Raw genomic sequence first — 16,552 nt, 5'->3', positions numbered from 1 at the left:
AAACTTGAGTTGTGAAAGAAATCAATTGATAAGTATCACATATAAAAAATCTTTTAATCATTTTTGAAATATCCAGAATTTCTATGCCATAAATATAGGGTGCCAGGGTGCATAGGAAAGTCCCTCTAACCGGAAAATTCTTGCGAACGGAGAGAACGACAGCTATGCAAGTGAGGTAACGGTATAGTAAAGCAACTACGCCCGACCTAATGCAAACGACAGCAGCGCCCCTAGTGGCAAAATTTGGAAGATAGACAGTGCAAATCGAAAACGAAAACAGATAGAGCAAACTTTCCAATTAGGAAGTTTTAGCGCATCAAATAATTAGTACGAAACGACATGTGGTTTACACGGATAAGATAAATTTCGCCTGTATACCCAAAAATGTCAAAATGCAATGCACGCCATTTTGTGTAAACGTTTGAAAGGAATAGCCATAGGTATGAAGAAATACGCACAATTTACTGCATAAAATACGTATTTACGTCAATACAGTTTGATAACATCACACAAAAAACAACGGAAAGGCAAACTGTCACACAGTGATAAGTTAATGTCGAGTATGTTTGAAAAGTTTGCCATTGCTCACGATACACACGTGTATTCGCGAGAGTAATTCTGCATGCACATTTCTCAGCATGGAAGGTGTCACATGCGCATCACATCAAAATTTATATATTTAAAAATAGTACATGTTACAAAAATAAATATCTAGATATATTATTATTAAAAATAAAACAACATATTTCAATATGTAAATTAGCTGTTAATTAATTTTGTTATTTAAAGTTTAAGGGGCCCCGCAAAAAAAAAAAAAAATTCAATCGGGCCTCGTACCTATTGGATCCAGCGCTGCCAATGAGGGCAAATCAAAACACTGATTTTTTCCTCACATGAAAATCAATCTGGGCCTTTGATACTTTCGAAGTATCACAGAACTCAATGTAGTTCTATGATTCCCAAAGGAAGCGGTAGCGCCCACTTTGGGAATCACTGATCTATCAGGTTATTGTTAATTGATAAATTGAAGTCTATGATGTCTAAAAATTATATTCCTACGTAAGATGATCTCCCACGTAAACTTCCCGATATATTATTGGATACAGCTTTAAAAAAATTATAAATGTATGTACAATATATACTGTAATTCCGAATTGAATATTGGAGTCTAATTAGTGAAGCCGGATAATTAAGATCGTTTGTAGCCCTGGAGGAGCCCGGGTTTAATTCATTGACGTTTTGGATTCCTCATCGCAATTAATGAAAAATGGCGGTTTAATCAAAATCGATTCATTAAGTTTTAAAAATGAAAGTGATCCTATAAGAGATGAAGAGAAGCCACATAAAGAGATTTCGCTAACGCTCCGTCTCAAATATATTGGAAAGGTACTTTGCATTGACACATCAATCAGTCAATTACTTGAGAATATAATTTTATTAGTATGTTTAAAATATTAAAATTAACAATTTTTACTGAATTTTGCTTTATATATTTAATTAAATTATATTTGTTAAATTTATAGCAGTAATGGAAACAGTAATCCTGATAAGAGCAAAGTCGCTATATGGGCATTGGGTCGATTTCCGGATCCAGCTGCAATACAATTACATTAAGAAATAAACGTCAGAAAGAAAATTTAGCAAAATATATTTTAATTTGAATCCATAAAAAGAAATTCACTTACTTGTAGCATTCTTTCCATTCCCTCCATCGTGATCCATGGTTTCTTTGGTACAGGCAAATGTTTCTTTGGGTATACTTTTGTCCATTTTAACTATAAAGGAAATTTGGAATGTTTTTAGTCTATTGATATAAAATATACCAAAATATCAATATAATCATAAATTATATTGACCACAGAATCCTTCTTCACAGGTAGAATCACTTGGACAAGCGGCACAGGCCTTTCCTACTTTATATGGTTTCATACCTAGGTCTGGAATACTAAATAAAACAGAAAAAATAAATATTAAAAAAATTCTAATAATACATTAAATTAATATTCGTTTTAATTAGCTCCGTTAATTATTAAGAATTTCACGTTATTTATTTATCTAAAAATCTAAACTTATTAAAATCTAAATATGTGAATTATTTTTCTATTGAAACTGTAATTACGAACGTGGATCTGCAATCAAACATGGATCCCAGCTTTGAGAATTAGCGTAGATAGATTCAAAAATTGAGAAAATTGACTGAGATATGTCAGGATGTTTCTCACCACAATCCCGGCAGGATAGTGAGGAATGGGGCCTGGACACACCCATGGGATAAAATTCCCTTGCCTACAATACTAAAAGAATTTTAAAAATAGAAGAAAAATATCTTAATTACATAACGCTATTAGTTTTAATGTAGCAAAAAGATTTATGACAGAAATATTTTTATATTTTAATTCTTTTTATTATGATTATCTCCATATTTATAAAATTCCAATTATAATGTTCACAGAAGACACACTGGTAAAAATGAAAAGCTTAGTCTGATTTGTTGAGACAAAACAACGCAATACAACAGCGGTCTGCCAAGGGGTTTCCTCTTCAAAGGACATTGTACGGAAAACTGGCCCCTATTTAGATGGTAGATAGTAAAGAAACCCAGAAATTCCACATGGTCAGCTGCGAATTTTGGACCATTTATCAATGTTTAGTGTTTTTATCTACTTGGCTACTGTGGGTAAGAAACAGAAGGCATTGTTTCCTTTTAAACTGAAGGGCATTCCACGTTTAATTCGATCACTTTTTAATTATTGTGTAAATTCTTTTGCCTTTTTGTAAATTAAGTAATTTTGTAATCTCCTGCTGACGGACTCGAAAGAACCAAAACACTCGAAAACTGACATTTGATTTTTAAACTCGAATAAAAAGATTTTTGTGTGTTGTTGAAATTTTAAATAAATTCAATAATTTTCTGTGAAATTATTTTAAAAATTAATTTAAAATAATGAAATGAAACTTCCATTCTCAACCAATGACATCTGGTTATGTCATAATTTCAAAAACTGTTCGATTGCAAGAGACATTCGTGGAACCATGCAGTTTCAAGAACTTTGCTAAGAGCGCTTAGCACTTTCTAGTCCAATATCGTATGACACACGTTCGACCTTGTACTCCCCCTAAGGCCCACAAACTTATTCTTTACGTTCCTTTATTTATTATTGTTTTAACTGTGTTTTCTTGTAATTTTTACGTTAATATAGCTTTTGATAGATATTATAACGCTAAGCTTCATATGTTGACAGAAAATAATCTCTATTGGATATATCATCATAAATTTTTGTCAGATGCTAAAAAACATCCGATAGAATAAAAATAACAACGTTCAAATTCAATCGCAAACTTTTCAAACAATACAATTACAAAGAAACCAAAACCTAATTTAAATTTCATGTAAACAAATGAAAATAAAAAATCTAAAATCCAGACTCTATCAACGAATCTTTACATAATACAGTATAAATCAGATTAAATAGAAGAAAAAAAAAGATCTTTAATACAGTTTAATAGTGAAAACCATAAAGTTATTCGTTTCAAACAGCGCTTTTGTAAAAATACGGTAAAAACTCAGCAGACAGAAGCAGAGCGTGGCAAAAGGTCAGACCAGAAAGTGTTAGTCCTTCGTGTGTGTTCTAAATTATACCTGCAAAGTGTTTTCAATTCATTTCCTTACGATCGTTTAATTTATTTATAAAGTGATAAACTGTGTTTTGTTTTTGATTTTATTGTTCGCTTGTGACTTATAATATATATATATATATACAAATTATATATATATAGGCCTAAATATATAAATGTATGTATGTATATATAAATATATATATATACATACATACATAGGAAGAATATAGGAAATAAAAATATATTAATTTGAACTCACGGAGGATAAAAATTGCATATCATAAAGTATCCGGTTTTAAAATTCTTGCACTCCGATTTTGAACATCCAACTGCGTAACTTCCGGCCCACATCAGCTAGTAATTTTTAAATTGAAATTTATTATAGTAAACAATTTTTATGAAATTCAACATTAAATGAATGCTCGCGTCGAATAATGTTGCAAGCTCCAAAATAGCGTTTTCAGATAACCGGAAAACCCCTAAATTGCAATTGAAATAATGACTGATTTCAGTTAAAGGTGTAGAAATGATATTGCTGCAACATTTTTATCTTGAAATACTTCAGAAAACGACGATAAAGTATTCTGTGTAATAAAGAAAGTTCCACGTATATATGTCGCATGCAACGTTTTTTCACGCAATATTTGAAAAGTTTAATTTATTTTGATTTAAAACCAGGGTTCTGCCTTTAAAGTACACATTTCTCTTGTAGCCGATGTTCTCATTTCTCATTTATGACATAGCATTTTATAAACTCCAAGTTTTACGGTACATACAAAAAAGTTGTTAATAGAAAAACGTTGCTTATGACGTAATAGCTCTCGCAAGTCGTGTATGAAAATACCTTTAATTGTCAAATTGTCAAATGGAAAGTCTGTTTTATTTCAATTTAGTCAGTATTATTACTTTCGTTATTATATTTTAGAGGTCTATAAAAGTCTGCATTTTCTAGACTCAGAAACTTGTACATGGATGGTAGGTTCATCCTTCTTGGCACTTTTCATTGGGAGCGGTCTACTGCAGATAGATGTTCTGCAGGCGATTAAAGAGATTCAGAACTTCATTGTATGCACGATTTCTCGTCGAGGGCAGTAAGGAAAATGCATCTCATGGCTATAAATCATCATGGGAGCGTCTTATTTTAATTACAGTGGGGTAATTTGAATCCACATCGCCTAGTAATTTTCAGATGCTTTGTCCTCAGAAAAAATTTTCTAAAACACTGAGATCCTTCATGTCATCTTTCTTTGTATGCTCCATGCTCAAAATTCGCACTAAGGGGCTTACAACGTTTTTCCATTACCTCAATCGGGTGCTTACAGCTGGCTTAATTTTTCAGTGTGTGACAAATATTCATTTCCTGAGTCCTGCATTTTCAATTTCTTATGATTCCGATTTCGAGGTTGATGATGCCATATAAATTTTGTATTCACGGTCCACAGTTCCAAAGAAGAACGCCTACTAGTCCGCCATTTTCTATGCATATACAACGTTTTTCCTTGCAGTTGATAAGAAGAAAGAATTTTTCAGGATTACCAGCCGGTTTTTTAAATGGCTCTGCGAAATGATGCAACGAATGTACTCTTCGTTGCATCATTTCGCAGAGCACAATTTATTATAAAAATTCAATTTTGGCTATTTTTATCTCTTGCAATGTTATACAACGCAAGTCTTCAAATATAAAATTCTAAAACTTACCACTTTGTATGAATCACAGATACCATTGCAGGTATTGGTTTTATAAGTATAATTAGAACCATCTGCCCAATCATTTACTTGGCGAAATTGATCAAGGAGATAATTGCTGATGATACCTCTATTTTGACTGAATTTTTTCTCACACGAAGGAGGACCGAATTCCATTTTGCATTGATCGCTCCATTTCTTAGCGATACTCGCTAAGTCTTCATTCCATTCCTGTAAAGTTATTAAAAATCATAAGAAAATTACATTTCTCCTTATGTACTGTACATACTCAAAAAAATAATAATTTTGTAAGTTATTTCATGTAAACAATTCTAGTCTTTTTCAACAACATTTTATTAATCAAACGTTTTCGGCTGACTAAGCAGTCATCTTCAAGATCAGTCTATTAATATGGGTTTGTATCGTAAAAATCGGAGTCTAAACAATTTTTTTAAATTTAAAAATTGCAAATTTTTAGAATGTATTCAAGATATGAATATGTAATTGAAATGAAACAAAATATTAATAAAAATAAAATATTAATAAAAATATGTAAGAAAATATAATTTGATGCAGACTGTGCATTGATACTTAGACGGTGTTGGTAACTCTCTGTCGGTTTAAAATATATTCCAATGCAGCGATACACGAATTCTTCGTATGATGTTTGTATGTGTTACTTGTTAAGCTGTCTTTGTCTCTGACAATCTTTAGGAGTTTAGCGTCTTCAAAGTGGAGAATGTTTTCAGCAACTGTGGCCATGAAACTAATGTCGTTGCCTTTTTCTTTACGCACTTTTTTAAAACTCTTTCCGTTCTGTGGGCACTAAGAGAGCTTCTTTTAGCAAGTCGATTATGGATTCGGCCAGGCCCCAGTGAAGCATCCGGGTGGTGAGAGACGGAGCCCAATATATCCGGACGGACCACCCCCGAAAAATTCCTGGAGATTTTTTGACCCGTTCGGATTCTATCCCAGGTCCCCCAGAGCGGTAGGATGCCACCTTGACCGCTCGGCTACCCGGCCGTCTGCTGTACATACTGTACAGTTGTATCGATGTTCTTTAAGCCAGTGTTCCGCAAATTTTTTGTGTTCAAGGTACAACTACCAAATCAAGAAATTTTAGAGGTACACCAAAGGAAAAACCAATGTTTATTTAATATTTATTTATTATAAAAATCAGTACAATGTTTAATGAGAAATGTGAGCCTGCTTAACTGAGAACAGACGATCAAAATTTGGAACAATCGTTGATAAGGTTGCTCTCATCTCTTGGTCGATCGTCCTCGGGCGTTCTCTTTTTCTTGATTTAATCGTAGTGAGAGTTGAAAACCCCAATTCGCATAAGTAGGTCGTGGCAAATGGTAAGAGAATTTCAATAGCACGCTTTGAAAGCAGTGGATACTCATTTTTTTATGCAGCCAAAAATGTGCTAGCTCTGTTTCGGAAAATTTTAGTTTTAATGTCCGATCAGTTTTTAGCTCCACGAATTCTTCCTGCTCGTTTATCGGTAGGTGTCCAATGCAAATGTTATCTGAAAATGGATTTCGTACCCAGTCCATAAGTTGCGGGTCACACTTAGGAAAATAAGAGTTCATTTTTTTCTCCTAATAGTTCCAAGTGTTTCACTTTTTTCTGAATCGGCAGCCATGACATTTGGGAACATTTCATTACTACCATCGGTAGCGTGGCTGATTCATAACACCAACTTAGCGCGAAAGCTTTCAATCGTGTCCGATAACGTTAAAATATTAGAATTTCTGCCTTGCAGTTTTTTGTTGAGTTCATTTAAACTGGCGAATATACCCGCCAGATATGCAAGTTTTGCTACTATTCTTCTCTTTTAAACAGAAAAGTAAAATCCTCTAAAAACGTCTGGGTCTCATTTTTTAGCTCGTGCATTCGAGAAAGCACTTTTTCCGCGAGAAAGCCATCGTACTTCTGTATGAAACAGAAGTAACTGATGATCTACTTTCATTTCCCGACACACTGCATTAAACAGACGAGAGTTCAGCGGTCGCGATTTGATGTAATTGACAATTTTGACGACTTCTTGTAGGACAGACAACAATTCATCAGGCAGAGACTTCGCCATCAGTGCTTCCCTGTGTAAAAAGCAATGTACATTTTTAATATTAGGGTTTTTTTTTCAGAAGCCCTGGTTATAAATTCCCTAATTTTTCCCGTCATAGCTGCTGTTCCGTCCGTGCAAATGCTTACGCAGTTGCGCCATTCCAAATTATACTCGCTGAAGTACTGGTCTGTTACTTAGAATATTCCTTCTGCAGTGGTATAACCAGGTAGTGGCAGACAAAATAAAAAGTCCTCTTTTATTTCGTATTCGTCAGTGTACCTCACATTTGATACGAGATGCGCGTGACCACTGATATCGGTAGCCTCGTCGACTTGTATCGCAAAAACTCCACTAAGCCTTAATTTTTCAATTAACGTTGATTGAATGTCGCTAGAAATATCATTAATTCGACGTGAGATCGTATCTGCCGACGCAGGTATTTTTTCGATTTCCTTAGCGGCTTCTTGGCTAATCATAATCTTGACGTCTTTGCAGACAGGTAAAATTAAAGTTTCAACGAGAGAATGAGGCTTCTTGGATTTAACGAGCATATTAGCGATCACGTAGCTCGCTTTCTGCGCTTTGTCTGATGTTTTGAAAGACGAACTCGTAAGAGTTACCTGTTTCTTAGACTGGTCTTTCAAACGTTGAAAAAAGGCTTTGTCTTTTTGAGCCACTGATGGGTGTTTAGTAGTTAAATGTCGTTAAAGTTTACTGGGCACCATCGAATTATTACCCAAAGTTACTCCATTTTGGGATTGGGCATGATTCGTCTCCGCAATATATAAAGCCATAACGTACATAGCTCTCATCATATTTTCGATTAACAAGCTTAGGTTTTTTCTTCGTTGACTCTGCTTCTTGGGAATCATTAGTTTCACTTGACGAACTTGCGGTAGGTTTAAGGAATTTATATACACATACATATATACACCATTATACACACATACATGTATTAGGGTCTATTTATTTGTAATAAAAAAGTCAATTAAGTTCGCGACGACACATTCACAAACTAGCGGCTAGTTACTGGCGAAAAGCGATTTGTTTCAGTTTACAAAAGCGCGTGACAACGATGACTAAGCGGGGCGCAGCGTTACAATATCACATTGACACGCGCGGGTGGGCTGTCCCGTTCCTCGTGCAACGAAGCGCTTCGCTCGCATAACTCTCAGCTATGTGTAGATGCATTATCTTCACAAAACTTGACATTTTTCCGCGGCACACCAACTATTGACCACGGTACACCAGTGTGCCGCGGCACACACTTTGCGGAACACTGCTTTAAGCCGTATGGTTTCAGGACATAAAATGAATACATTTTGCTAATACGGTTTTCGAAACTTAGGGTGAATGTTATTTCATAAATACAGTACTCTGGATTGTGGTAGAATCGACAGGTCTTTATCACTCCGCAGTAGGCTATAAACAGTGCTCTTACGTTATATAGTAATTACTTGTTCTTCAATTGAGTGACGTTACGGAAATTGTTATCTAGTGATCTGTTGTATGTCACTGGTGACGCCGAAGATGACTGGTCTGCCTTTCTTGGGGGTCTACTGTGCGTGTATGTGTTAATTAAACTATTAATGATGTGCGCTGAACCCGTGTGCGGCCACTATGTCACTTTGTTTAACTCTTCCAGTGCAGTGGATATGAGCGCTTACGACGAAGGCTTTGTAAGCTACCGTTTTATACCTGGGTGGATTATTCTAGCGGCTGGCAATATATAGAGGATGGATGATATTTTAACGTATACACTAGTGCCTAATCTCCCCATCTATAAGAGTTGTGTCTAGATCTAGAAAGTGTGCCCTATTGTTACTGAATTGGTATAGGGCTACTTTTAATCTGTATTGATTACTGTTGATTATGTTGACAAGCTGTCTACGTCTGCTTTGTGATCCATATAATTAGTACGTCATCGATGTAACGCTTGTGAAATAGAATACTGCTCTGTATTTCGGGAATGAGAGTATTTTCCAAATCCCTTAGTATTCATTTTTTTTATTTCATTTCATTAGATTTAATTAACATAACAGAGTTATATGCCCTGATTTCGCAAAGCATTATCAGGGTTACATAAAAGAAACAAGGATATACCATATGTACAAAATAGAATGTTAAATCACGTAACAGATTTTCTTACAATAATAAGAGGGGTAACGATGTTATTAATAGACAAGAGGTATTAACAATTGCAATATTAAAATATATAGCAGTTTGGAGAAGCTGCAATAAAATCTGTAGGAATAGAATATTTAGCGTACAATACAATAAAGCCAGACAATGTAGATTTACACAAATTAGTTAGATACATCAATAAGTGAGAACAATTTCTAAATCAGATGATTTGCGGATAAATAAGAGGAGACAAAGTTGTTAACCGTTGGTGACAATTGGTAACATTTGGTAACAATACGAAATTCAGATACGTATAACAACAGGGAAAAAGGTTACAACATGAACCCATAAAGTTGAAACATTTCGCGTAAGATACAGTAAAAACCCCTACAATGTGAGTTTGCCCAGATTAAACATTCCACCACTAGTATATCACAAACTGTAAGGTATTACAGATAAAATAATTTCTGTAATATAATACAATGATAAGTTTAAATATGTAAGATATGGGAATAGCTACAAGCATAATATATATATTAATATTAACAAATACAATATTTTTCATAAGAGATATGCTATATATAAAAGTGTTAACAGTTATTTACACTACATATCCTTAGTATATATAAGGTAACAAAATATAGTCTAATACTACAGTCAATTGCAGGTGTACTGTCCAGGAAAACGAGTACATTTCTTCTAAACTGTTGAATATGCAGTCTATATCTGTATTGTGAGGTCACTTTGACCACAATAGAGTCATTTTATCAGCAGCAATATCACCAGGAAAAGAAGACATTTCCTCTATACCACTGAAGTCTTGCAAACACGAAGACGATAAATCAAAGAGGTACCTAAATTAGATAATTAAGAAAACGAAGTGTTTACAGAATGAGCAAACCGTATCAGTAGTAATGTCACTCTAACCACAGCAAAGTTCTGAGGATAAAAAGGAGAATCTCTTTGTAAGCTGCTAAAATCCAACAGTTGAAATAAGGCGAAAACATTGCACGCAAAATACCTCCGAAGTAAAGTGACGAAGTCTATACACACAAAAGATGTCACATATGATGACGGTAGGTCATGTACTGTACAATAGAGATAAGAATATATACCTGGTATTTAAATACTGAGTTTAATTATCTGTTTTAAACTTGTCAAAGTATAGGTGTATTAGTTTGACCTAATCCTTAAATAAATGGTTTCTGTAAACCATGGTTTACTGTATAAAATAATAACATAGAATTATTTCAGAAAGTTAATTTTCTTGAAATAGAAAGAACCATTATTACTTTTATTTATTTTTCATCTTCTTTAGCAAGCACTTTTATCTACTTTGAAAAAGCCTTTGTTTAATTTAAACATTTATTTTAAAATGTAATAAAAATCTTTCTGACTAAATGGAACAATCTTTTAAATCTTAAAATATAATATGTTTTAAATTAATTCAAGAAAAAAATATATCATTTAAGCTTAAAATTTAAAAAAAATAATAATAAATATTGTTAAATTAAAATATCATTGGAAATTAATAAATCATCTGAAATACAATATATATATGTATATTTCATTTTCTTCCTTTTCTCAATATTTACATAAAAGTTTTAATTATAATTAGAATTACAACCATGTATAAGAAATATATTAATTTATAATTAATTATTGTACTTTATTTTCTTATAGTTTTGATTACAATTAATTTGACTAGGTAATAACTTATAATAATTAAAAGTTTGAATTTTTGATGAAATTTTAATAGTAAAAATGATCTGATTTTAAAAAATATTACTGAAAATCAAGGGAAATTTATTTAATTGTTTTTATAACTCAGATTATTTATTCACATTATAAAAGTAAATTTGTAAATTTAAGATTAAGTCTTTATGTATTGATGTTTCCCTTAGTATGAGTTCAGTTCACGTAGTAGGTCTGCCATGGGACGAACTGCCCTGCTTCAAATTTAAAGAAAGACGTGTAACATAATATAGTAATTCTACTATCTCTATCAATGATTAGAGGTTATGCTCAACCCGTTTATGCGTTTACTTAATTCCGATAGTAACCGACCATAGCAGGATTGAAATTTAATGGAAGGGTATAGATTTTCATAATCTATACCCTTCCATTGTACTGTACTCTATCTAATGTACTCTACCTAACTATTGAGTTGCAATTTTCAAATTGCAGACTTATGTACTATAAACTATTGAACTTTTCTTATTCAATACACTACAATCTGCGGAGTCTATAGCAATTCATCCAAAGACCCAATATTTGAGCTAGTCCTGTGTATAACATTTAATTCAACGTCGTATGAAATATAACAAATTTAAATATCTAGAAATCAGAGAATATTCGTTGGACTTTTGTTCCTAGATCATTGACACGAGAATCGAAATTCTAAATCTCAAAAATTCGAATATGAAAAAGTAAATAAATTCCAAACGAATTCAGAATTCTAACTTGTCTCTATAAGAAATCCATCGCCGATACCTTGTCTTCTGCTTCTAGTCTAAAATAATTTTTATGCTAATAAATAAAAAAACAATTAAAAAAAATTAATTTTAAACGATATTAAATGAGATGAATTTATAAAATGTTATATACACATGTAATTAAGCAGATTTTTTTTTGAAATAAGTCAAAAGATCTGACAGTAGAAAGGATTTCGCGCCCGCTTTTCATAACCGAATTTCTTAATTATTTTAAAGAGGGCCGGATGGCCGAGCGGCTGGGATGGCATCCTACTGTTTTGGGAATTTGGATCGTCCGGGATCCGTCTGAATATGTCAGGTCTCATCTCTCACCAACTAGGCCGTCCCATTGCAGGCCTTGTCGAACTCATAATACAGTATGCTTGAAGCGCTCTTAGTCCCCAGAGAACAGAAAGTGTTGTAAAAATCTTTAAAATTTTTTAAAGTTTTTTTAAAAAATTATCGACTGTTACCAATTCATTTTTCTAATGTATTTGTATATGTTAACTTACCATTCTCATTTTATTGGAAACTTGATTATATTCATCTCGTCCTCTGATTGAATTGATCAATTCTAAAATTCCTTCTTCTTGTTCCGTTGTGAATCCACTGTGTTCAGTGTGTTCCGTGGAATCTGCATCTTGGTACGAACGTTTATTGATACCCTCAAATCTATAATTTTTGTCGAAAATCTCTCCTTTCGCAGAAATGTCCACGGACAATAATACCAAAACCCAGAACTTTAACCACTTTCTAATCATGTTTCAAAGCTGCTAAGTAAATTTTTATGTTAATTAAATTTATTCAAGCACATTAAATAAACACGATTTTTCAATGATTTAACATTCAACACACTTTACCGAATCGTGTACAAATTGCTTCCAGAACCGTATCGAAATCGAATGATTATTTTCATTCGAATAGAGTTTGAATTCGTGGAATAATTCGAATTCGAAAATTTTATATTCAATAAAAACGGAACGTTTCAATCCTTAATGTTATTGGACGTTGACGCTGATATGTGTATAACCAGAAGTGACGTCATGAAAAGTTTGGAACGACTATCTTGTGTAAGTTCAAATTTCGAACCACAGAATACAATACTCTGTGGCACAATATCGACAGAATAATTAGTAATTTCATAGCTCGACTACTTGGTGATATTTATTAGGCCAGTGGAAGCCATTTCAGGGTAAAGGACATTGCACGAAATGTCAACAATGGCGCATTTTTACTTTGCTATCAACTACATTAACTGTTATAAGTAAGGTTCCGGCATTCGATTTCATAACTTAGGAAATATTTATTGTACGCAGCATATGTACAGTTGGTTTAGAAAAGGTCGAGAGACACGTGACAAGCGGTAAGCAATAGTAGGAAAGTAGTAGTGGTTTGACACGTACTGATCACAAATTTTAATTAATTATTAAATGTTTTTATAAATTTGAATTAAATTAATTTTATTTTAACAATAAGGCAAAGTTTCTTATTAATTATTAAATTAATAAAAATTTGTTGAGTAAATTAAAATGCTTCAATTTTTGGAGGCTGGTAACTAAATTTCTTTTTAAATGTATCAATTGGATATATGCTTACAATTTATCGTGTTGAAACTTCTAATGAAAAATTACTTTTTATTTATACTTAAATTTAAAAAATATTGCGGTTGAGAATATTTGCTATACTAATATTTGAGTAAATTTAAAATATGACAATCTGAAATAATATTATAACAATAAGGCAAAGTTTAATATATTTATTTTAATTATAAAATTAATTTGTGCTGATTTGCAATAATAATAATGATTTTTAAAACACAGCAATTTAAAATAATATAACATCAAAGTTTTGTTGACTGTTGAAACTTGTTGATTGTAACAAAAAATTACAGCTCTATTTATTACTTAAATTCAAAGGTAAACCTGATAAATGTCATCAGGTTCATTGAATGAACCTGATGACATTTATCAGGTTTACCTTTGAACAATTTTTGAAATTTTGCTTTATAAATTTTCAGTTTCATTTTATAACTATTGTAGTAAAAACCTGTCGATATACCTTTGAATTTAAGTAATAAATAGAGCTGTAATTTTTTGTTACAATCAACAAGTTTCAACAGTCAACAAAACTTTGATGTTATATTATTTTAAATTGCTGTGTTTTAAAAATCGTTATTATTATTGCAAATCAACGCAAATTAATTTTATAATTAAAATAAATATATTAAACTTTGCCTTATTGTTATAATATTATTTCAAATTGTCGTGTTTTAAATTTACTCGATAAATTTTTATTATATTTAATAATTAATACAGAAACTTTGCCTTATTGTTAAAATAAAATTAATTTAATTCAAATTTATAAAAACATTTAATAATTAATTAAAATTTGTGATCGGTATGTGTCAAACCACTACTACTTAGGAATGAGAGGTGACTTCACTTCTGATCCATCGATATAATCTAGTATTCAAGGCATTAACGGAAAACTGCAGGTGTCCCCCGAAAAATATTTTGGAGGGCTCCTTTCATTTGTTATAAATCCAGGAACAAATCTTAAGATCATTTTTAACATATTCAGATATAACTGCAACCTGAAATAGTTTTTAATGAACTCCATTTATATACGAGGGTCGGATGAAAAGTAATGCACAGTCGCACCTAACGCGAGACGAAAACATTTTACAGAGCAGCTCATGTTGCTATTTGGTTCGGCCGTTATATCCCTCTCCGGTGTGGAAATTTGGTCTCGTGACCTTATGTTTGTAGTGATGATACCTTCGAATGCGTCATTGACGGGCCGGCTAGGGCGTTGGGACACTCCCGCACTACAAACATGTCAAGATTTGTTGATTTCTGTTCATTGATTCTTTGTCAGTAACTTGTCATGGCGTCAAGTGTGCCTGCAATGCCAATGCATTTAAAACAACACGTGTCGTTTTAAATGCATTGACATTTCAGACACACTTTACCTTTCTTGCATTATAGGAACACATATAACCTTCCTTATCACATGATGAATATTTAACAGGTGAAAACGTGAATCCTAATGATGTTGTCGTTTACAAGCTGTATATGGTGATTTTTGATTGTTGATCAAAGTACTGTGAATAGGTTGATCTAAATTGTTGATCAAAGTACTGTGAATAGGTGAGAAAAAAAATTTTGTTTATCAGGAGTTGGAAAAGCAAATATTGAGGATGAACATCGCAGCAACCGATCAGGTTCTGTGATTGATGAAAAGTATTGAAAGTTCGTAGACAGATTGATTCAACACTTGAGAAGACGTGTGTGTTGTGTTTGAAAATTCCCCGAGCTGATAATCTAACATGATAATTCATTCAATTCACCATGGATGATGGTGTGAAGATCTGGGAATTGCTTTTCCGTAAATTTTAGCAGAAAGCTAATTTATAAGAGACTTTTCTTTATTCCCACCCGTTTCCCACGAAGGGAAAAAACAGGTGCTATTTTTAACATTAAACAATCCTCTAAGAAACTCGTGTTAAAGGGGGGGAACTTAAACGCAACAAGTCCCTTCCCCTCTCATCGATCTGAGAAAGTTTCGAAAGTTAAACAATTTCACGGTGTGAGTCTGTCAAGTCAGATTCCCAACGCCCTAGCCGGCCCGTCAATGACGCATTCGAAGGTATCATCACTACAAACATAAGGTCACGAGACCAAATTCCCACACCGGAGAGGGATATAACGGCCGGACCATCGTCGGAGCGGACATACTAGAAAGAGCATAGAAGTTCTACTGACCAGCTCCCAAAAAAGGCTATCTTTTGGTTTGGTGCCTTATCCGCGAATAGTCCCGAAGGCTTATCTTTATTCTTTAGTCAATGTGCAAGTGTCTTCCCAAACGTCTCCCCCGTCCTCCGTGGTGAAGTCTCCTCAGAAACAACAATCCACTACCGTAACGCGGTATGATAGTTAACCAATTTATGTGAACTCTCTCTCGGTTTATTAGCATATAAATACTTAGCTGTATATTGTAACTCGCTTTGTTTTTATATTAAATCGTTTATTTGTTAACCTGTTAACATGTCTTTACTCGGAGCTATCGACGGACTTATTGCGCCCTCTCCGGATATCGTCGAGAAGTAAATGTACAGTACAATCCTGTAGCCAATAAAATGTACTTTCATACTTTTTCATTTCCCGGATGTTTTGTATACAAAGTATTGGAATCGTGTCATATTTGACCATCCGAGTTTTTTGCAAATCACCATGTATTGAGACCTCCTGAACCGAAAAAAAAGGCAAACAAATTCCGTGGATATGTGTATGTATATATCCACTCGACGGCCGAACTAGCCTTCCTACTCAACATTTGTTTACGATTCGCGAGTTAGGACGCGTTAAATTTAATCCTAACTGGTGTCAGGTCCTGACGATGAAAGGATCTTGCAAATCCAGACGACAATTAATATATTACACCATCCAGTGATACTTGAGCAGCCCTTACCAGGCTGACGCCGATCAAAGGAGTTTAAACCGATATCCATCGACCCCCCGGCTTCTTACAAAAGGCACAGTGAGGTCGTGGATCAAGGAAAAACCGTCAGAATTCACCG

At 33.3% G+C, this 16,552-nt stretch overlaps 2 protein-coding genes across 2 annotated transcripts in view; one reads left to right on the top strand and one right to left on the bottom strand.

Annotated features, from left to right (window-relative positions):
- Positions 1–16,552, top strand: part of RpL26 (ribosomal protein L26) — a 100,346-nt gene that overhangs the window by 37,242 nt on the left and 46,552 nt on the right. The gene's annotated exons all lie outside the window — the stretch shown is intronic.
- LOC136975447 (uncharacterized) lies at positions 1,840–12,971 on the bottom strand. Its single transcript, XM_067270507.1, has 5 exons — positions 12,834–12,971; positions 12,486–12,743; positions 5,317–5,535; positions 3,878–3,972; positions 1,840–1,945 (listed from the first exon to the last, which is right to left on the bottom strand). Exons 2-5 carry the CDS (start codon positions 12,732–12,734, stop codon positions 1,840–1,842), a joined length of 669 nt encoding a protein of 222 aa, XP_067126608.1. The 5' UTR covers positions 12,735–12,743; positions 12,834–12,971.

This window comes from Centruroides vittatus, unplaced genomic scaffold (assembly GCF_030686945.1).
Source record: "Centruroides vittatus isolate TY-2023 unplaced genomic scaffold, ASM3068694v2 contig_371, whole genome shotgun sequence".
In the NCBI taxonomy this organism is placed as follows: domain Eukaryota; kingdom Metazoa; phylum Arthropoda; class Arachnida; order Scorpiones; family Buthidae; genus Centruroides; species Centruroides vittatus.
Note: the sequence above shows the minus strand (reverse complement) of the source record. Positions and strands in the feature narration are given on the sequence as shown.

Excerpts from the sequence above, each read along its gene's own strand:
- LOC136975447 (XM_067270507.1), bottom strand. The coding sequence starts at position 12,734 with ATGATTAGAAAGTGGTTAAAGTTCTGGGTTTTGGTATTATTGTCCGTG. Across the intron at positions 3,973-5,316 it reads TCTGTGATTCATACAAAGTG|CTGATGTGGGCCGGAAGTTA; the intron begins GTAAGTTTTAGA and ends AAAAATTACTAG. Across the intron at positions 1,946-3,877 it reads ATATGCAATTTTTATCCTCC|TATTCCAGACCTAGGTATGA; the intron begins GTGAGTTCAAAT and ends TGTTTTATTTAG.